Source organism: Haemaphysalis longicornis, unplaced genomic scaffold, assembly GCF_048455015.1.
Source record: "Haemaphysalis longicornis isolate Haplotype H1 unplaced genomic scaffold, Haemaphysalis longicornis Haplotype H1 scaffold_25, whole genome shotgun sequence".
NCBI classification, from domain to species: Eukaryota; Metazoa; Arthropoda; class Arachnida; order Ixodida; family Ixodidae; genus Haemaphysalis; species Haemaphysalis longicornis.
The window spans coordinates 3,386,834-3,410,372 of NW_027526314.1; the positions used below are offsets into that span (position 1 = coordinate 3,386,834).

General features: G+C 44.1%; 1 protein-coding gene across 1 annotated transcript in view; it reads right to left on the minus strand.

Moving 5' to 3' along the window:
• The window catches only part of LOC144172646 (uncharacterized), a 138,700-nt gene that overhangs the window by 16,491 nt on the left and 98,670 nt on the right, over positions 1–23,539 (minus strand). The window contains exons 12-14 of the mRNA XM_077701288.1: positions 15,861–15,974; positions 14,437–14,544; positions 414–455 (exon numbers count right to left, since the gene is read on the minus strand). Coding sequence (XP_077557414.1) covers positions 414–455; positions 14,437–14,544; positions 15,861–15,974 — 264 coding nt within the window. The remainder of the gene's footprint in view (positions 1–413; positions 456–14,436; positions 14,545–15,860; positions 15,975–23,539) is intronic.

The window sequence follows — 23,539 nt, forward strand, 5'->3', positions numbered from 1 at the left end:
AGAAAACGCCTTGCCACGGTGGTGCTACCTAGGTTCACTAACGGTAAACAAGGCTTTGCAATGGGCTGCAGAGCGGTCGGTTCCTGTGACATCATCGCAGACCACGAAAACACGCGATTTAGCGGGAAAATCAAAATTTTAACTTAAATTGATTAATTTCTCAGTGAATAAAACATCGTTTGCATCCAGACAAGCACTGAGGGCACTATAAAACATGAAATATTTCCAATAAAACAAACTCGTATTTTGTATGCATGGCCCCTCAACGCGCCGACCCTACACAGGCGTGAGGCACGTCTTAGTGGAGGGCTCGGGACTAATTTTGACCATCTGGGGATCTTTAACGTGTGCCGAAATCTCAAACACACGGCCGTTTTCGCAGGCAGATGAAGACACACAAACTATAAACATACCTGGCCATGAAAGTTCTGGGAGCTGCGGCGGTTTTCAGGAACCTATATGGGTGCACAAGCACGAGGCATTAGAGCCCGGCAGCCTGGCTACAGTTCTAAGCAAGTAGTGGTACAAGTTTCAGCATGCGGTGTGTTCATCAACCACAAAAGTTTTTCGAAGTGACACTAGTTTGGTTAAAATCCTTCGACCCCAAAGAAAACAAATTGGTGGCCTTGATTAAAAGACAAAGATTAGTTGAAAACTTGCACTGTTCAGTGCTTCCTCTAAGTACATATAGCACAGCAGGCTTGAACAATCATTAATGGCTGAACCAAAAAAAAAAAAAACAACCATAACCAGTGTTTTTTTTTTTCCCAATACTTATGTACATGCTGCAAGCATAATCGTTTATCTGTTCAGGAAATGTCAGAAGCATTGTGATGCAACTCACAAAATATTTTAGAAGCACCAGTGGTTAGAGAAACCCTACCTGAAATTTTGCATTACATATAGAGTTTCAAATTAAAACACTCTTTGTACATAGTTTTAACCAGTCTTTCCTTTGGATTAACTTCTCAAAACATTTTCACTCAGTTACATACATCTTCCTTCTTTTCTTGTATGCTTTCTTTTAAAATTTCTTTTCTTAGCCCCAAGAATTCTCTTTTGGAAGTGTGTGGGTAGAGGTGGCCAAAAGTGCACAGAAGAGCGCAACCATGATGTGTGCACTTCGGGTGTGAGGCCAAGTGAAAGTAACTATTTTTCTAATGTCAATTTTGTTTCCCAGTTTATTATTTGTTATTAGGTATTTATTTATAAGCAGTTATTGGACATTTACGACGGGGGGATGGGGAGGCATGGATGGAGCTGTCATGGCTAAATCGTAAATAGATTGCATCGCCGCCTTCTCCCAAATAGATCACTTCACCCCCATTACACGGTTCATCTCGCTTGTACTGTCGTCACATAACGTGTTTGGTGAAGAGTGCAGTGTTCATTGCCATCCTTATCCTCCAGCTCAGCACTGTTTTTGGCTTTAATTGACTGTGGAGGCTACGTGAGCTGCGTCAGGCTGCACCTGCCCTGCTGCATGCCAGTTCAGCACGTCGATGTTTCCAGTCCAGTGTCCCAGCCTGTGACACAATGATGAAGACGAACCAAGACCAGCCGCCGGCATTGAAACCATGCTGGTTTTGGTGCCCCTTCTCCATGGGGTGGTATGCCAGTTAACAGCTGCTTTCAAGCTGAAAGCTATCGAATACGCTATAGCATGGCAACCGCGCCGCAAGCAGGCCCTTCGGCGTCTACGAGTTCAGCGTGTGCTACTGGAGGCGGCCACACCACGAACCAAAGGCGACCAACAAGAAGCGAAAAGTTAAAGGAGCTACGCACTGAGCTGGCTGTCATTCCAGATGGCTTAACGCCCATGCGCCAGCCATTGAACGCGTCAAAGATAACGTACAAAACCTGTATGCAGAGTGGACTGCGAGCACGCTCTGACACCAGCTGGCAAGATAAGGAGACCGTTGGTGAAGATGCTGTGCAGCTGGATATCGGAATCGTGAGGAATGATCAAAGCAGACGTCGTCGTCAAGAACTTCAAGAAGACTGGCACATCGAATGCCCTGGATGCGACAGAAGACCACTTGGTATGGGATGGAGATGAAACCTCTGAAGGCTACCGGCAGTGATGACGAGGCAACAGCCAGTGACTTTAGCAGCATTGACTCGGACTAGGACTGTTCCCATTTGGGTACCCGATGGCGAAGGTGGGCGGCGGCTGGCCCCAACGAATAAAGTTTTGTGCTTCGTGCCTATATAGACCCTGTACTTCAATTATGACGGTAAGTCCTGTTTCCAAATGGCCTGGTTATGTATAATACCTATTCAAATCTCATTTAAGCTCGTTTTTACCCCTAAATTTTTTTTCCCCCGCATAATTACCGCACCCCCCCCCTATCTTCACACTGATTTTTCCGGAACAAAAGTGCAAGGATTACGCAAGTAAATCTCATGAAAGGAAAGCAGCTGATTGAGACGACAGGGATCTACGGAAGGGATCAAGGCTAAGACCCGCTTGGAAGGTGAACTCTCAATTGAGAGGCTCTGTCTGCTGTGCTTCATTCCCTCCCACACCAGTGTGGGCTGGGGTGCTAAGTCACTAAAGAAGAGGAAGTGGACACTAGAGCACACAACCATGCACACACATCTCCAAAAAAAAAGTCTGTACGGTACAGGGCTTGCACGGGTTCATGGCTAACGTCGTGTAAATGCAGTTGAACTATTGTTGTGATGGTTTTATCTTGTGAATTTTACTCACGAAAACGTGTCTCCGACTGCAGGAAATAATATTCATATCACCTTCATTCATTTTTGCTGTTGTGTACGAATTGTATGCATCATTTGAAACTCTTAGATACCATGTCATGAAATTCTACCTCGTCGCCTGCTTACATTTTATGATTGTTTTTACATGTGACCAGCACTACATTATGGCGCACCCCTTTATTTAGATCAGAGTTCTCTAATTCACATCAGTGGGCGGGCCGCAGTCCCGAAATATAGTCCCGCAGGAACCGGGACAGCGAAGAAGGTGTTGAAACGAAGATGAAGGGGGGTGGAGGTGGGGGGTGTTGTAACTAAAGCTCAGCTAACCCTGGCATTTGAAAGAAACAGGTCCTATCCCCCATATTGTAAATATCATGGGCCACTTCTGCATGGAATTTGGCATCAGCATTGGAGAAACATTGATACCAATCTGCAGGGTGTATAAAATCTGCACGCCGGTTCTGAAATATGAAATATTTGTTTCACGGTGATGCTTCACCACATGGTGACCACCTTGGGAGGGTAAAAAAAAAACAAATTACAGTACATGAACGAAGACACTTATGTGCAAGGCGGGCCGCAATCGAAAGGTCCGCGTGTTTGAGACCCCTGATTTAGATATTCATAAAGTGAACAAATACTGTTTGTATTTGCGTTTTAGCATGTCTTAACTATCCTCCTTTTATGACCCCATGTTACATGTTACAGAGTACGAATTGAATTGTCTACAGGAAGTATGCATGTTTTGTGTTGCAGTGTTTAAGCTTCTTTGCTGTGAGTTGATGGTGGCCAGAACCCAGCCTAGCTGCTATACAGTTGAACCTCGATATAACGAACCTCGATTTAACGAAATTCGCGATATAACGAATTTTTTCAAGTTTTCTATCAAAATTTTGCTAAATCCATGTATTTTTATCTCGATTTTACGAAGTAATTTCGTGCGGCGTTGTCGATTTAACGAAGTCATGGCGAGAAAGGAAGAACGAAATTCCGTTCGAGGCACGTTTTCTTTTGCCTCTCAGAGCCTACATTGAAAACATTCAGTACTCGCATTAACTCTTAAAAGGCTAAAATGAAAGAAAAGCGGCGAATTATGCGGTTGACAACAATTAAAAGCGATGAAAGAAGCTGCTCAAAAACCGCTAGCGGTCATGGACGGTTTAATAGTGCGGCCACCATTTTGACGTTTCCATCGTTGCCTACGCCAGCGCCCTCTATGCTTAGGCTGCCGAAGGCCGAAGCCTACTTCTAGTGTTTTTTTCTACGCGTCCTTGCTCACGGTGCTGCTGCTCTAGGTTGTGCTCGCTGATAACCACATTAATATTTTGTTAGTCCATCATTAGATGAGTTTTATAAGCAGCATGAGCACTCCAAGGGAAAGAAAAGTGTTCCGAACTAGAGCCTGAGGAAGTGTTGGTGAAACCGAAGGCCATTGAAGTGATGGATGCCATCGACGTTCTGCGGAGGCATGCAGGCGCACGCGAATGTTGAAGAGCAAGCCTTGTTAGCGCTGTCAGCATACGAGCATCACGTAAAGCCCACCCTGGTCAAGAAACGCCAAGCACTGCTTACGGACTTCTTCACTATGGCTTGAACATCGAGTGCTGGTGGCAATAAATTGCTCTCCGAACGTGGTCAAAACGTGTTCATTAGACAGCAGCGATGCGGAGAAATCGGTTTCTTTAGGGCTCAGCGGGCATAAAAGTAAGTGCTTAATCAAATTTGACCAGAAGATATTTAATGTAAGCTTTCCGCTCTAGCGGGAGCACATAAGCATGGCTCCACAAAGTGAAGCGGTTCGTGTGTACTCCGCTCAACTCTCAATCATGGCTTTATCTCGAGTGTCGTGGTTGCATCACGCGCCCATACTGCAGAGTCTTTGTGCATGAAAAAAGTCCTTTGAAAGCTTTATAGCACCCTTCCGCTGTTGGCCTGCCGCACCCCTCAACGCCGCACCTAAGCCTACCACTGAACGGACGAAAAGAGGTGTAACTTCGAACCAGCACCTCGCCGGGGTGAAGTTCAAGGGGCATGGACGCTGGTTCAATTGACTAACTGCGGCGTTTAGTAGTGACCGAAATGAAAAAAAGAAAAAGTGGAAACCTAGTCTGCTATCATATTTAATGCAGCGTTGTGGAAAAAGCATCGGTTTTACGACGACACAAACTACCGTCGGCTATCTGAATTCCACTGCCTTTAATTCACACAATTTTCGCCGCCGGATTTAGTACAAATTTCGGTTTAAGTGGAGAGGTAACTGCATAGCAGTTGTTTCTGAGTGATGATGGGCAAGGTTTTGAAACCTCAATAACTGGTTAAATTAACTGTAAAATCGAAACCTCGATTTTACGAAATTCTCGATTTAATGAAATTTTCGCCCGCAAGTACGACTTCGTTATATCGAGGTTTAACTGTAGTGCAGTTTTTTTCCAACCACCATTTTTTCACCATTTTTCTCCTGGTGTATTGTTTGGTTAAAAATAAACAATCTGAATCTGAATCTGAATCTGAACCCAGGTATATCAAACGCCAAGGGGATCACAAAACAGTTCGATATATCGATAATTTGAAATATTAAATATGCCCATATGATAAATCCACAAATCACTACGCTCTCTGAAATCTTGAGAACTGGTAGCTTACCGATTTGTACCTCAAAGCACGGAAACTATGAAACACAGCGTGATGCAGCATCACAAGTCGTCATCACCTAAGCCACACTAGGATAAGCCCACTTACAGGGGCACCTTCGGCATGGTGTTTGATAAATGGAATGTGCCAATGAAGGAGTTCGATGGACGCGTACAACAGCGCTATACTTTTTGCATGGGATTTACAAGGGGATGTTAGACTGCTAGATATACTGTATTTACTTGCTTAATGAACCCACTTTATTCCAAAAATTAGGCATAGAAGTCACACCGCTTTCATGGCACTATACGCGAGAAGCTTTGTTTTGTGTTCAGCAGGTGGCATTCCGCGAGATCCCTATTTTTAAATTGAGAACCCCAGCATTTACGCTCGCATCTTCGGCTACTGTTGAGATTATTATTTTTTTCGTTAGAACGATTTTTTAGCGTTTCTGTTCCTACTTGGCATGATATAAAGTTACAGCGATCGTCAACAGCATCAGCAACTGTGCCGAGATGAAAACATTAAACAGTACTTTTTCTGTGCGGGAAAGGGGGGGAGGGGGGCAGTTCATTACGTTACGTAAAAGGGTTTACAGTTGAACCTCGATATAACGAACCTCGATTTAACGAAAGTCGCGATATAACGAATTTTTTCAAGTTTTCTCTCAAAATTTTGCTAAATGCATGTATTTTTACCTCGATTTTACGAAGTAATTTCGTGCGGCGCTTCCGATTTAACGAAGTCACGGCAGGAAAGAAAGAACGAAATTCCGGTCGAGGCACGTTTTATTTTGCCTCTCAAAGCCTACATTGAAAACATTCAGTACTCGCATTAACTCCTAAATGGCTAAAATGAAAGAAAAGCGGTGAAATCTGCGGTTGACAACAATTTAAAGCGATGGAAGAAGCTGCTCAAACCGCTAGTGGTCATAGACGGTTGAATAGTGCGGCCACCATTTTGACATCTCCATCTTACGCCAGCGCCCTCTATGCTTAGGCTGCCGAAGCCTACTTCAAGGTTTTTATTTACGCGTGCTTCCTCACGGTGCTGCTGCGCTAGGTTCTGCTCGCTGATAACCACATTAATATTTTGTTCGTGCATCATTAGGTGAGTCTTGTAAGCAGCGTGAGCACTCCAAGGGAAAGAAAAGTGTTCCGAACAAGAGCCTGAGGAAGTGTCGGTGAAACCGCCGGTAGACCGACGGCCACCGAAGTGATGTATGCCATCGACGTTCTGCTAAGGCACGCAATCGCACGCGAATGTGTAAGAGCAAGCCTTGTTAGCGCTGTCAGCATACGAGGCCAAGAAACGCTAAGCACTGCTGACGGACTTCTTCACTACGGCTTAAACATCGAGTGCTGGTGGCAATAAATTGCTCTCTTTGAACGTGGTCGCCTTCGTTTCACCCTTGTTCATTAGACAGCTGCAGTGCGGCGAAATGGGTTTCTTTAGTGCTCAGCGGGCATAAAAGTAATTGCTTAATCGAATTTTACCGGAAGATACTTAATGTAAGCTTTCCGCTTAAGCGGGAGCACGTAAGCGCTGCTACACAGTCCGTCCGCGCGTACTCCGCTCGACTCACAATCATGGCTCTCTCTAGTGGTGTGGTTGCATCCCGCGCCCATATTGCAGAGTTTTTGTACATGAAAAAAGTCTAGAAAGTTTCATAGCACCCTTCCGCTGTTGGCTCGCCGCACCCTTCAACGCCGCGCCTAAGCCTACCACTGAACGGACGAAAAGAGGCGTAACTTCGACCCAGCACCTCGCCGGGGTGAAGTTCACGGGGCATAGACGCAGGTTCAATTGTCTAACAGCGGCGTTTAGTATTAACTGAAATGAAAAAAAATAAAAAGTGGAAACCTAGGCTGCTATCACATTTAATGAGGCGTTGCGGAAAAAGCACCGGTTTTACGATGACACATGAACTACCGTCGGCTATCCGAATTACATAGCCTAAGTGTTGAAACTCTCAATTCACACAATTTTCGCGGCGTTTTAGTACAAATTTCGCTTTAAGTGGAGAGGTAACTACATAGCAGTTGTTTCTGGGTGATGGAAAAGGCTTTTAAACCTCAATAACTGGTTAAATGAACTGTAAAATCAAAACCTCGATTTTACGAAATTCTCGATTTAACGAAATTTCCGCCCGCAAGTACGACTTCGTTATATCGAGGTTTAACTGTATTACCTGGACAAATACGGTATGCAATGATTCGATATATGTGGATTTGATATATATCTGGGTTCAACAGTAGATCACTTTACCATCTGCAATGGTTCTTTTCATTTGTTTGGCCACCATGTAACATCTTTGCTCAAAATGTAATGTGGTTCAAAATGTAACGTGGTGGCAGGACAAACGACACGAACCATAAAGTAGGGTTGAAGGGGTATACCGACACCAATTTTCGGCGTTAATATTATTGCACAGTTCGCTTCCTTTGCTCAACAGAATGCCCTGGCTGAAATATGGGCGGCGTGTGATACGAAGGACATATTTTAATTGGATCTCATTTATTGCGCCAACGGAACAGCGTGCGGAGCGGCACTCAGCAAATGGACATCAGCGTGACATCGTCCCGTGGTAGCCAAAAGAAGGACGCGGACAGCGTTCGTCAAAAACTCGTGACGTCACTTCAGTTGCACGGCCCCGCGAGCGGCGAGCGGGCGCCGGCGCATTCACAAACGGGTGCACGTAGCCAGAGCTACAGGCATAACCGCTGCCCAGAAAGGCACTGTTGGCAAAAATAAAATAAAGGAAGCGATAATATAGCTCGGTATCCCAATAGAAGTTGCTATCAGGACTTTTCTTGAAAGCGCTCATCGAATTTCCGCCACAATGGTAGGCCTAGCACCTTCAGGCAGCTCAGCCGTTCAGCTCCGGCAGCGGCGCGGTCGAAATAATGCCCCCACCGGCCTCTGCAGTGTTTTGACGTCTGCACAAAGCAGTGAGGTCATGCCGGGATTCTGCCATATACGCCTTTTGGGCTGAAAGCATGGGAAATTGAAACAAACGACTTTCAGGCGGTTCAATGTACCGTATTTTCCGGTGTGTAAGTCACTTTTTTTTTTTTTTTTTAAATTTTCGTTGGTGCATCCCCTGGTGCGACTAGCGTGTGGAATAAACCCGGTTTGTGGCGGCTGCGCCTGGTCCGCACTCGAAAAGGTGCCTGTGTGCTGCGTGATGTCAGCACACGTTAACAGACACAGTATGGTCTAAATGAATCCGAAGGCCCCCACTACGGCATTTCTCATAGCCCATATGTCGCTTCGGAACGTTAAACCAAACAATTTGCAGCTTTTCTTGTCAAAAACAATGATAATGGCCTGCGACACAGTTAAGAATAAATTCGAAGTAACATCAAATTGTGTTGTAAAAACAAAATGCAGCTTATAAATTATTACAGACAGTTTACTCTGAAGGAAGTAAATGTGCTGCTAATTTTTAAAATGACAACTTGCTGATAACAACTTTCAATTTTCGGGCCACTTCCGTTCGTGTCACTTCCGTCCGCCATGACACCTTTATTGCACTGATCATTGCGGCGTGCTTCACATGTGTAGCATCCGTCATGTCCTAGTTCTTGCTAACCATGACGCCGCCTGCAAGGCGAAAAGATTACAATGCCAAATTCAAGCTACGTGCAGTTGCATTTGCACAAGAAATAGAAACTGGGCTGCGGGAAGGCAGTTCGAGGTTAGTGAGAAAATTATACGGGTCTGGCGCAAAGCCACTAGCGTGCTCCAGACTTTGAAATCGACGAAGGAGGCAACCGTGGTAAGAAAGCACGCTAGCCGGAGCTCGAGGATCGTCTGCGCACGTGGGTGCTCGAGCAACGAGCCGTAGGCAGGGGTCTGTCTAATGCAGCTTGGTCTCAAGGCGAAGACACTTGCAACAGATGAAGACTTTTGGATTGGAGGAAGACAGTTGTAGCTGAGTTCATAAAGGCCGGACTGATCCCGTCCGTGAGTGCTGACGATGATGTTGGCGAAAAAAGAAATCAGTGGATTGGAGGACGACAGCGATGCGCCAGCAAAACTCCCACTTGAAGTTGCTGAATTATTTGTTAGCGAGTAGGAGGAAGAAGGCTTCCATGGTTTTGTCTAAACGCTGTCTGTAAGTATGTGCCATCTGTGTGTATCAATAAACCATTTTTAAGAAGTTAGTTCTGTCTAGACTTTGGACGGTAGATGCACGTGTCTAGCACTGCTTACCGGGGGATGCATTCCGTGGCGGCGGCCGCAGCAACCATGTACTTTCGCCGCACATTCTAACGAACTGACCATTTATGAGTTTACCTAACTAACAAGTGCGTCTTGTACACCAGTGCGTCTTAGGTGCGACTTATATACTTTTTTTCCGGAAAAACTATAGACCAGAAAATACAGTAATTAATTTAATTATTGCATGCTTAAGTATTTAAAGTGCTGTGTTGGGTTCACCAGACCATCAGGCATCGATAAACGCAATAAAAATGGATCATAAAACTTTCGTGTCAGTACTCTTTTAAACGATCTAGTCAACGATGTTTCGGCCATGACACCTCAAGGTAAGCCTCCACAACTCCTCTCCATCGTCGGCAGAAGATACCCAAGGCGCTATGTGTCGCTGTCCACTTTTCTTCTAGTTACAATATAGTATACATATTAGGGGTGTGCGAATGCCAAATAGTAACTTTTGAATCAAACATCAAGTTCAGAAAAAAGTCGAATATCGGATTGAATATCGAACATTCATTTTCGACGGCCTCAATTTTTCATAGGTTTTTGTGCAAAACCAGAAGCTACTTCACATGTTCAGAAGACATGACGTTCTTTTTCAACCCGCAGAACGCACTTTTCCACTAGCATTAGCAGTAGGGTCATTTCAGATAAGATCAAACAAAGCATGGCTGGTCGACCTCTTCAATTTGGTTGAAATTTTTTTACCTCATTCCCGCATGTATGTAATGTGCGGATTTGCAAATATTTTCGGCGGAAAAAATTTAGGCCGACTGAAAAAAAATTTGGAACCCACCCGCGTGGACCCCGGCCGCTACCTGCCCATGCGCCGCGGCCAAATTTACCGACGTCTAGCAAAAAATATACTAATCAGGCGGGAATGGTAATTTTTATGCTTAATCTACGCCTGGTGTACATTTCGCGCCCAAAATATCGTTGGCTAGAAAAACATACATTTTTTGTAATAAATTTTCAAATCTTGCTCAGAGCGCATTTTGTTGTGTACTTTGCGGGCCAGTATTATCGTAAGTAATGGAGCTAGAGCGTTCACATTTGAGTGAGGGCTGCTCCTGGCAAGCACAAATAAGGGCCGTAAATATTGTGTCTGTGCACACTACGGTTAAAAAGTAAATGGCGCACAAGTGTGAAGAAAAAACTAAAACACTCTTTGTTCAGTGGCTTATTAAAAAAAAAAACACTTCTTCGATTTCGCTGAAATTCTCCCCAGATGTTAACCTGTGAATGTACTTCAATGCTCATTAAAAACATGTTGCGTCATTTTGTTCCTGCCTGGTCGGTCAGGTCTTCACAAGATCCTGAGACACGAAACAGTGAGAGGAACTTCCAGTGAATGTGCAGACGTTTGATAATTTTTTTGTTCCAAAGGCAAACAGTTACTTATTGATAGTATTACAGAGAATTCAGAAGCAAAACTGAAATTTTTATGTGAATTTTGGAACGAAAATAAACAATCTGCGCACCGCTAAACGTGTACTCTTCGAAGAAAAAACAGAGGAACTCCAGATTCACGCGCAAAAAAAAAAAAAACGCTTCTTCGAGTTTTATGAAGCTTTCCTCAGATATTTTCCTCCTAATTTAATTGCGTGAGCCATTAAAAAACTCGCATCATTTTGATCACTGAAAAGCAAAAGAGCCTTGTCAAACATGCTCGTCACAAGGAGCTGAGACATAAAACGACGATTGTGACTTTATGCAGATTTCCCTAATTTATTTTTTAGAAAGGGCAGAATATCTTCTGAGATAAGGAGAATAGAATAGCCAAGAAACATTAACTAAGTCAACGTTTGAAATGACAGCGTTCCATCGGCGCCCCATTAATACCGTGCAGCTACTAGCTGTTTATTTACACGTTGCTTGCTGCATCAATGTTCACAGTTTCCTCACAGGGGCACAAACAGTCCGCGCTGCACATAGTTTCCATATATCTGCTTCTGATGACTTCCTTAAACGCCACACGTGCCAGGACTGTATGCCGGGAAAGGCACGCACTGTTCGCCATTCTTCCTTTTTTGTTTCGCGATGGCTGGAAACTTCGTTCCCCTCGAGGTATATGAAGTGAACGCCCTTGATCTTCTCAGACAACACAGTTACCATGTCTTTTGCCGTCTGAATCACATTTCTTAGTGGTTCTCTTAGGTTGTAAAGTGTCGCCTGGTGTTTGACGATTCCCCCAACTCCGTCGCAGGCATTCTTTCCGTGCCCTGTTGCGGAGAATAGCCATTGCGTTTCATGAAGCTGGTGAAACGCAATGAAGTTCACTAAGCTGGTACCTGTTTTTAAAGTGACTGGCAGCTCCGTCACTCACATAAGTCACCTTGCAGTACAGTGGCAGATTGTCGTCTGCCCACAGCCTGATTTTTTCTAAAGCCAAGCAGGCATGCGCAGAGTCATGGCAGACGTCATCGCTTGCAACCACAAAACTATGACAAAAGAGACTGAGTAACAAGCTAAATATATACAAAAAGAATAATAAAATCAGAATACTTAAAAGGAATAATAAAAAGTGATGAAATGAAGATTAAAATGCGATCGTAGTCAAATAGTGGGGAGGTAGCGCAAGGCACTTACCCAATGTGACAGAACTGAAAACTTGTAATTGTTCGAACGCATACAGCCCCTTTTCTTCCAGTCCCCTCTTTCGCTGCTCTTTCTGTCAGCCAAGTTCCCGCCGCCGCATACAGTTGAAAAATCCCAAAAAACACTCGACTCAAACAAAAAAATGAAGATCCCACATGTGTCGTCCCCGGACCCCACCGGGCTCAAGGGCGTTTGTCTTCCTGTTTGGTCGCTAATTCGGTTATTGAACCAGTGTGTCCGGAGAAGGACCGAAGAGGGGCACGCTACCTGGAGACGTTACCCGCGCCGGGGTCGTGTGTGGCCAATGTCCGTTTTAATACTTGCCATGTGTGCTGCCGACCGGACGGGCTTCCGTTGAACCTTTGTTTTCAGGTGAACGAAAGCTACGTCCAGGCGAGTTAAAAAACAAGACTGCGTGCACCTTGTCAAATAGCTGATCTTATGAACCAAATATAGCGCATCACGGCAGCAGTGCGCACAAAAAAAGAGCGTTGATAATGTAAGACAAAGAGTGACCGCAATTGGGGAAATCTAGAGGAAGCTATAAAAATAGACCCGAAGACCTTCAAATTGCGCGTTTTACCCCCATACATTGCAGCGGTTTCGCCACCGCACGACTGTATCCGTGCTGTGCTTAGAATGACGCACAATATTTCTAGGGCTCCCACAAGTACGTTTAGAGGAAAATATCTGTGGAATGCTTCATAAAACTTGAAGAAGCGTTTTTTTTTAATGCGCGTGAATCTGGAGTTTCTCTGTTTTTTTCTTCGAAGAGTACACGTTTAGCGGTGCGCAGATTGTTTATTTTCATTCCAAAATTCACATAAAAATTTCAGTTTTGCTTCTGAATTCTCTGTAATACTATCAATAAGTAACCGTTTGCCTTTGGTACAAAAAATTATCAAACGTCTGCACATTCACGGGAAGTTGCTCTCACTGTTTCGTGTCTCAGGATCTTGTGAAGACCTGACCGACCAGGCTTTTTTCTCGCGCTGTAGGCGCATCAGGAACAAAATGATGCAACATGTTTTTAATCAGCATTGAAGTACATTCACAGGTTAACATCTGGGGAGAATTTCAGCGAAATCGAAGAAGTGTTTTTTTTTTAATAAGCCACTGAACAAAGAGTGTTTTAGTTTTTTCTTCACACTTGTGCGCCATTTACTTTTTAACCGTAGTGTGCACAGACACGATATTTACGGCCCTTATTTGTGCTTGCCAGGAGCAGCCCTCACTCAAATGTGAACGCTCTAGCTCCATTACTTACGATAATACTGGCCCGCAAAGTACACAACAAAATGCGCTCTGAGCAAGATTTGGAAATTTATTACCAAAAATATATGTTCTTCTAGCCAACGATATTTTGGGCGCGAAATGTACACCAGGCGTACATTAAGCATAAAAATTACCATTCCCGCCTGATTAGTATATTTTTTGCTAGACGTCGATAAATTTGGCCGCGGTGCATGGGCAGGTAGCGGCCGGTGTCCACGCGGGTGGGTTCCAAATTTTTTTTCAGTCGGCCAAAATTTTTTCCACCGAAAATATTTGTGAATCCGCACATTACATACATGCGGGAATGAGGTAAAAAAATTTCAAGTGAATTGAAGAGGTCGACCAGCCATGCTTTGTTCAATCTTATCTGAAATGACCCAATACTGAATTCAGGAATCCGGAGCGGGCATGATACGCACTTGGAAAAAAAAAACGACTTTCACTGGAGTTGCTGTACTGCAATCATAGGCAATGACAATACAGCCCCTTGTAACTCAGAAGCTAGCATGAGCATGGTGCAGGCACGAACAATAGGACGCGAAAACACGGCACAACCACAACCATGGACCACGATGAGGCACTCCTTCAGAAGCACATGGGCACTGTGAAGTGTTAATAATATGTAGTGGAAGGAAGGCTTGCACTACAGCCGCCGTAGACAAACCTGCACTATCCCCGGTGGTCTAAAAAACAAGTAAACATGCAGTAATCATACACCACCTGCATTAAAAACAGCCAGAACCGCTTCTGATTTTAAATTAATGAAAGCGCTGTCAAAATGGCGGTCGACTTTACCAAAAGCTACCCTAACGTGTAAAGATCCGGTCATAGAATTCAAAATTGCAGCCAGAGTCGACAACTGCCCCCACCCCTCCCCCAAAAAAAGGGTCTTGCGACTATGCGATAAGGTTGCTTTGGCTCAGCGTGCTTGCCCCTTCGCTGGAATGAGGATATCAGCTAATTCTATCAACAGAAAGGGGCCCTCACCTTGCCCTGGGCTCCATTTTGGTAGCTCCTGGCGGGCTGGTTGTCCTGGTTCTGGGGCCCGTAGTGAGAGTACTTGATCCCCTGCCTCCCAAAGCCATTGTAGGATTTCTGCAGGAAAAGAAGGACATCGGGCATGGCCAGCTCTTCACTCCTGGTCATGTGTATGAGGTTTGAATACATGCTTGCAAAGAAAATGCTTATTGAAGACGCAAAGAAGGTCTTATTGATGCAATTGCAGATTACTCCGAGCAGCGGGATAGAATTTACGGTCTTTGCAAGGCACGCTCGTCGAAAGCACAATTTGGATGAAACTTGCCGACAGACGGTGCAGCAGCAGTGCGTTGGCATGCGCCGACGTCTCATGCCTTTGCAAAGCCAAGGAACGTTCGCAAATTTCACTCCACTATTCGAAAAATCGAATAGTAGATTTTTGATTCGCAAATCGAATTATTCGCAAAGGTACTATTGGATTCGTATTTGAATATTCCCGTATTCTCACACCCATGTAAGTTGAGCCCGTTTAAAATGAACCCGATTGTCACGCAGACTGAACACGTGCTAAAAAATGGCTTAGTAAAGACAAAATTTCTGATGGCTGTGTTTCTGCAGAACAAGGGTGATGATCGTGGTCTCCAGTTAAACCAGCTGTATGCTCTTTGCTGCGGCCCTTAGCATAAACAAGTCGTCAAGGGTCCTCGGCGTAGCTTGTTGCTGCACAGTGCAGCAAGTCGGAATAGTAGATCTGATGATCACTCACATAAAGTGACCGTACGACCAAACTAGAAATCAATGAGTACCCTATGCCCAGTGATTATAAGCCACCATATTTGGCACTATTTAAAAGCTCAAGTTAAAGATTTTAATAAAAGGTGTTCGAAAAGTCACCACCTGCGCAAATTTTAAATTTACGTCCCTGTATACCTCAACACTTGCACTTCATTCGTGCGACCTACAAGGCAATCAGCAGGATGAAGTCAGCCATGAATGGCTAATAAAAAGCGAAGCTCAGGTGAAGGAAAGAGGACTGCTAAACTGCACGATCAGCAGGGCGAAGCAACCTTTACGTGAACCCGGGAGTGCTCGAAAAACTGCCACAACTGAAGCGACTTCCCGATAAAGAAATGCCAACAATGTCTACAATAGCTCCATGCTAAAATAACATCTACGAAACGAAAGGGCAAGGAGGGAGGAAAAACTTTCCCCTTGTGCACACTTTTGTCTGGCCATGACTTGACAGCACTTTTGCCCGTTTTCAATGTGCGTGCTGGGGCAATATACAAGGCCCTGTGGTGTACAATGCAGCGAGCGGGCTTTACAGGCACGTTACTTCTCACTATGCCATAAGGTTGCTTTGGCTCAGCATGCATGCCACTTCGCTGGAATGAAGATATCAGCTAATTCTATCAACAGAAAGGGGCCCTCACCTCCGCGTTGCCCCGGGCTCCGTTTTGGTAGTTCCTGGCTGGCTGGATGTCCTGGTTCTGGGGCCCAGAGTGGGAGTAGTTGGTCTCCTGCCTCCCAAAGCCATTGTAGGATTTCTGCAGGAAAAGTAGGACATCGGGCATGGCCAGCTCTTCACTACTGGACATGTGCAAGAGGTTTGAATACATGCTTGCAAAGAAGATGCACATACAGCTTACCATAGCTTTTGCATGCTTTAGTAATGCAACTACAGTACATGTAACTTTAACAATACAGCGCAACAGAAACAAACACTTAAGCTGAGGCACACAGGACGAGCGCTGCTGTGTCTCATCCTGTGTGCCTTAGCTGAAGTCTGTTTCTGTTGCGCTGTACTGTTCAGATGAATCACCAACTCACCCAATACTACACTCTACTTTTCACTGCTTCGCACTTCTCCGTACATCCCCTCAAAACATCCTCAATGGAACCTGCATGCCCCAGTCCCAGTTTATATCGCAGCAAACACCCTATACTAGTATTGAAATTGGGCCGCTTTTCTGACGGAGGCTAAAAGCAAAAACGCCCATGTGTATGAGATTTCGGCCAGAGATTTCGGTATGAGATTTCGGTACCAGATTTGGAGTTATTCAGAGGCAGACAGCAGGGCACCCTACAGCGATGTGTGATCATTTAGAGACAGAGCTCTCGAAAAACTGGTCACCGAACGGACCCTCAACGTCGCGGCGGCCCTATGCCCCCCCACCCTAAAACCACACTTCGAAATAAAGTGGATTCTCTCTCTCTCTCTCTCTCTCTCTCTCTCTCTCTCTCTCGAGAGAGAGAGAGAGAGAAACTACAGAAATGCATGTGGAGGAGTGTCACACTGAGCGTGTAGATTCCCTCATGAAATCTAAAAGAAACCGCGAACGTTTGAACGTTTCTCAAACGAAAGAAACGCGTGGTGCTGGTTCGATGGATGGCGCAGCCAAACTCGGCGGCAGATCCTTTTGTTTTAGTCCCTCATTTGTTGGATGATCGCACAATATTACTTTAGAGTGGAGAAAGCCTAGAATGAAATAATACCGCCATTTCGCGCATCCATGGGTTTCGTTAAAGCCAGATGCTGCGCCATTCTAAGACGGTCATTTTTTCAAGATGGCCGCCGGCTGTCCCATAATAGAAATTCGTTTCTATTTCATGTTTTTAGTAACAGTGTAAATCTCATCGCCGTTCTTGGTGTTAATCAAAATATACCACAAATACGGGACCTTCGATTGAAGATTGAGCGCGAACAAAAGATTGTTTTTTTTTTTTTCAGGAAAAACTTGCAAAAACGCTCATTTATTGCTGTATCATTCTGTATAACTAAAAAGATACACAAACAGGCTTCGTTTATGTTGACGAACAGAATTTTAACAGGTCAGGCAGGCCGATTACCGATCATAGCCAATAGCCTCGTAATCGGTGTCGTGCATGAGCTCGCGTCATCCGCAATGATCATGTTGGCGCGGCATTTCTTTGTGTCGGGCCCGCGGAGATTTCGTCCACGTGGAAGAAATCGAACCTCTGTTAGTCATGCAGGCGTAATTATTATAATCATCGTATAAATTACGTCCTATAAATATAAATGTCCGTATTCTACCTGTTTCCTCTTATTTTTACGGAATAGCAATTGCTCAGTTTAAGCCAATCCTTGCTGCGCGTTACTGTTTTAGCAATAAACAATAATGGGAAGTTTGAATTCCCCTTCGCGCCCTACTTGTTACTTACCCCTGCTCCATTTATATGTCCCATTTGCACTTCAGCCTTAGTAATGTCGCTCAAAAACAGTCACTTTCAAAATCAATCATGAATTATCTACTCGTCGTGCTAGTCGCACTTTTCTTATGGAGTTGCTGAACAAATGTGTACTTTTTTACGGTGAGAATAATAGCGTGTTTTAAGCACAATTTCACTGATGTACGAAACCAACTTCACCATTTTGCGAATGCGCTCTTAAAAATCTGTCAACGGTTCCTACCAGCCCGTGCAGGCCGTGTCGCTCATACAATTGATATACCAATTGTCTCATCTTGTGGTGTGATTTAGTTATTTCAGGAATCCCCCACGGTGGCTGTTGTGCTTCTGAGCCCAAGGACGCGGGTTCGATTCCAGACCGCGGCAGGCCGCGGCAGCCGCTTTTTTGTGTGTGTGTGGAGGCGAGAAGCGAAAATGCCTGTGTGTTCGAAATTTCGGCACACGTTAAATAGATCCCCCGGTGGTCAAAATTAATCCGGAGCCCTCTACTACGGCGCGCCTCATCGCCTGTGTAGCGTCGGCGTGTGAAACCTCATAATCAATCAAATAAGATATTTTAGTGCGATTTTAACACATCATTTAACACAGCTGCTGCGCACCGATAAAGCCGCGCGCAGCTTTCACCCTCGACTGTGCGTTGTCACGTATGGCCAGTTATCTGGCTGTTTTCGTGAGTCTTTTACAAATGCCGGTCGGGTGCGTTTTTGTCCATGTGTATGTCGCATATATCCAGGAAACTGACCGAATACAGCACCTGCTAATTAACCCACCTCGCGCATGAAATGGACGGCGCATGCAGCATGTTCCGACGTCAGTGCATGCGTGAGGCACGAATCAGAACTTGGGTTTCATTGCCGTCTGTTATTTCGCACTCATTATTTGCCGAATAAATAAATAAACTGGAATTACAACAAGAAAACAACTTGTTATGCCATCGTCAAATAGTATAGAGGTTACTGTACTCCGACTTGGCTTCCTATTTCCTATATTGCCGCTCACTTCACCATGTACATACCGAAATTTAACGCGGCCTCTTTACAATGAAGATGTGTTCTTTTGGGGAACGTGCACCATATGGAAAGACAAACTGATCGGGTATACGCCGTGCTTTTCATTCTATGTGTTGGCCGTATCTTTAAGAGCTTCACGCAGATACACCTAGCTTTTTTCATAACTGCCTGAAAACAGCACCCAGAAATGACTTCCCAACTTTCCTTTCCTATTGTTGAAACATTGCGCGCTTTTCTTAGGCAGTAGATTACGGCTGCATTATAAAAAGGTAATCATGGATCGACAAGGGAAACTTCCAGTTCCATTTGGCCCTTGCAGGCTCGGGTCTCCCAGAATATGTATGCTAATAAAGTATTATTATTATTATTTTGCTAAGTTTTCACAAGCGTCTCGCACTGTTAACGCTCTCCCTTAAAGGAGTACTGACACCAAATTTTTACTTCATGTTTTTATTGGTTAGGTGTAATATGTGGTATACGTTGTCATGAAGGGGCATTCTAGCGATTGCGCGATTGAAATGGCGAACTTTGGAAGCAGCCTATTTAGGGCCCCTTTAAAGCTTGAATGGCCGGATTGTTTTTATGACACCGCCTGTATATCACAAGACAAAAATAATCTAGATAGAAGGCTCAAACATTTCCTTGTTGCTGGGTCCTCATAATTGTTTGAAAAAATTAATTTACTGGGGAAATTTTATTTGCAAGCTATAAAAACTTTTGTGCATCATACTGGGCAGTGCAAGCCATACATGTCGCCAGCTAATTACAATCGTATGTGTTTTCCTTCCAATTGCCGCAGCAATTACACTTTATTCATGAGACGGATTCAAACCCAAAGTGCATGTTCTTTAAATTGCCCCCTTCGTGTGAAATTTAGTCACTTCCCTCTGATCAGCGAACGTTCCGACTAGTCCACACCTTGCATCCTTGTTTGAAATAAACAACATGAAGTGGGCATGTCTTACTTTTCAACTTCCCCATAGACATTTCACCTACCTCGGGCGCCAAAGTAGAGCACCATCATGCATATTGTAACAATAAAACAAAACAAAGACCTAACCCTGACACCCATTTTCCAGCCGATACTGCTTAGATCATTGGCATATTTCAAGGATATCTTTTCTTCTCATTATACAAACGAACCTGAATTCCAAGTAACCTGAAAACTAACTTCCCCATTTTTGCTTTTGTTCCGTTCCAATAGCATTGCACACACTATCTTCAGATTTTTCCTGTTGTAATGTTTATTCGTAAGAGGCTCCAATGCATCGAACAGTTGTCGCGTTCTGCTTGGCGCGAAACGAAATACAGGGTGCCAGGCGTTCTCAGAACAAGGCGGGGTACATGCTGGTAGAGGCACGACGTCTTGTGCGTTCCTTTCTCCCTGCATGCCTTATTTTTTGTTTTCGTCGTCGCCTTGTCCCTTCTAGAGTGTGTCACAAAGGAAGTTTTAGCAGCCGCGGCGCGAAGTTGGGGAGGGCCGAAAAGAAAAACAACAACAAAAAAAGAAAACGCACGTCCTTGGCCAACGTCCTACCCTCCTCTCACACGCGCACACGTGCGCGCGTTCCTTGCAGAGCGGACCCCTCCTGTTCCTCTCTCTCTGCGCCTGACAGCCGTGGCTGGTGCGTTAGGTTGGGGAGAGTGAACGAAAAGCGCGTGCTTTTGCGAGAAGCCATCCTGACAATCAAACGGAATGGAGAAGGAACATTGTACGAAATTTTGTTGTGTGGCTGCATGTTACGGCAAATATTAGTGGGCCGGAAAGTTCATAGCAACCAACCAGTCAAGGTAAGCGCTCGATTTTCTGAGCTCGCCTCGTTCTTTCGAACGCAGTTTACTTCATAAAAGAGCGGGAACAAGACTGCCCTCCCGTCTAGCTTCTAAGCATCCTTCTTGCTTTTGCGAATGCGTACGGTTGTAAAACGTGGAACATGTAACAAAAGCTTGATCAGGGCTAGTTGGTTGAACATACTGAATAAATATACTGAAAACATACTGAACTGGTCCCCGTTGTTTAGCGCCTCAAATTTATTCAGTGGAACATGTATTCAGCGCTTAAATCAGGTGGGCGCTCAGAAGTACATATGTTATGATAGGTTCTGCAAGAACCTTGATACGTACGATTGGCTTTTAATTTACTTCTCGCCACAGCTGCTGTCGCGCACGAAAAATGTAACTCATAAATTTAACCTTGTTATGTTTAATTTCACGCGAGTTTCAGCGGCATGCTGTTCAGAACACAATTAGCGTTGCAGTTAAGCCATATGTTATCATCTGGTTATGCTAACTGTCTTACGATGTAAAACAACGCCTGACGTCTTTGTAGCATTCACAAACTTTCCATGTGAAAAGCTGGTCTACGTTGGATGCTTATAATTATACAGAAAATGGCATACGCAAAAAAAAAGAGCTCAAGGCCAGTTTTAAGCACATTTTTCGAGAGCAAAAGGTAAAATAAGGCAACCAAGAAAATACGCCGTTGTACGTAATTTTGTCTAGTTGTGTAATGTTTCCATTCTTGACAATTGCCTATTTTCTCATTTTTGTTCATTGCGGGCTTCTCTTGTTCATTGAAAATTCTCTTGCACGCTGTCTGATGACTTTTCAGTTAATTACTGAATTGACCTGTAAAGAAATTTCCGTAAGGTATTTATATAATTAAGTATTTTTATCCTTTTCTGTTTTCCAGGGATGCTTGAGCTAAACCCACTCATGCGATGTGCGTGTCCACACAGGCATTAGAAAAAGTTAAACAAGCAAGACAAAATGGAAAGTGAAGCGGCCTGTTTTGCTGTATTCCTTCCTAAAGGTAAGGTTTTCTCCATTAGCTAAAATTTGCTTCACTTCAGTTTTCTGCACCCCTTCTGACTCTGTTTTGTTTTCAGAAATGCCTTAAGATTTACCAGCACCACAGAATTGACATGGGAATAAGCTAGCTCATCTGGCAGCAAACGTCATCCAAAGTGCAGGTGAGCTTTTGAGCACCCTATGTGTTACAGCAATGCCCTTTTGTTTGTTTCCCAGGAATGGCTGTCAAATCTCAATTGAACTGCCAGTACAAGAAAATCGATGAGGCCATATTGTATACCAAGAGTCCTGGTGTTCTGAGATGTGAGACATTGTCTATGCTGTAACAACTTTGCAACTTCTCCTAAACTACAGCTTTTGTTCATTTCGCAGAATTAAGCGTCGCAGTAACAACCCTACGTGTTACTTGGTTCATGGCTGTCAAGTATGTCATCAAATTGATTTGTCAAGGCAGAAGAACAAGCGAGCCCCGGAGGAGGAAAACGAAGACATCGTCTGAAACAGCGTACTTGCGAAATTCAAGGCGTATTCGGCTCGATTGTTAATGGTAAAATAAAAAGCAAGTCATTTCATTTTAAAGAGTCTCAGTGTTGTTATTTACGCTAGCTGCATGTTCCTTGCTTTAAAATTCTGCCATTTCTTAGTTTGTTATTTTGCCGGACTGCCTTGTGTGTTGGTCAGTGCAGGGATCAAATGTATGAATATACAGGTCTAAAATGCCGGTTTATACCTTTCAGGAGTTTATGCGGACGAGGTTTGAACTACTCGCTTATCACGCAGTCAACAATCATCTCTCTAGGAAAAAGTTAACTTCTGTTATTTTCATCTAGTTATTGTTGCATGTATATTAGATACATGTAACTGTAAGTTACCTGTACATTGCTGAAATATTGTTGCTTCGTGAGAAAAACATTGCTTGAACGTCATATCAACAGTGCGCGGATGCGGCCCTCGTGGTGAAAAAACGTATCTGTAAAGTCGCGGTAACGTTGTAGGAAGCATCGCTTGAACATTCAAGTGACGTTTTCTAAATGTTACCCGCACGTTGTAAAAATATAGCTTAAAAGTTACCACAAAATTGCAGCAATGTTATTGCAACTTCATGAAAACATTGTTGAACATTGAAGCAATGTTCTTTGTATGCTAACTGCATGTTAAAAGTGTATATCTAAAGTTGCTGCAAGATTGTAGCAATGTTATCACAACGTCTGAATGGTACAGGGACATGCTTAAATGTGGTATGCACGTTGCGAAAATGTAGGTTGAAAGTTGCTAAAACGTCATAAGAAAACGTCTTATAAACATTGTTCAAATGTGTCCCGCACGTGGCTGGAAGGTTGCTTCAAGAGTGGAGCAACGTTGGCGAACGTCAGAAACAACGTTATCCAAACATTAGAACAACACCCTTCAAACGTTGCCCCCATGTTGGAGCAATGCTAATATCATGTTGACGCAATGTTTCTGGGAAACATTGCACTAACGTTAAAAAAAGCGGACATTAGCCACGTTTTGGCAACGTTAAGGGGAAACGTTACGGAAATGTTCGGGCAACATTCTGTGCTACCAGGGATGTAACTTTAACAATACAGCGCAACAGAAACAACACTTAGGCTGAGGCATACAGGACGAGCGCTGCTGTGTCTCATCCTGTGTGCTCGTTCTGTGTGCCTTAGCTGAAGTCTTTGTTTCTGGAGAGTTTGTTGCTGGGCTAGTTGGTGCATATTAAGTTTAGAAGAAACCAGCTGAACATAGAAACAAAGGACCAAATGTTAACAAAAACTAACAGGGACAAGGCTGGACTAGCAACTGAACGTTTATCACAAATGTCAAACATATATACGAGTTGTGAATGCTTATCACATAAGAAGATATGAATCACTTGCTGCGTAATACATGTCCATTCAAGGCCGAAAAACGAAATCGTGTAAATGCGTCCTTGTCGCCCGATGAACTAAGTCTCGGCACATGCCTGCCTAAGGTACAGCTTTTCCTTTTCGGTCAGCTGTACTGATGGGCTGCTTACGCACGCGCTGCCTTTTGCGTCTATCATAATCGCTTCCATAATTTCTCTCGACAGCTTG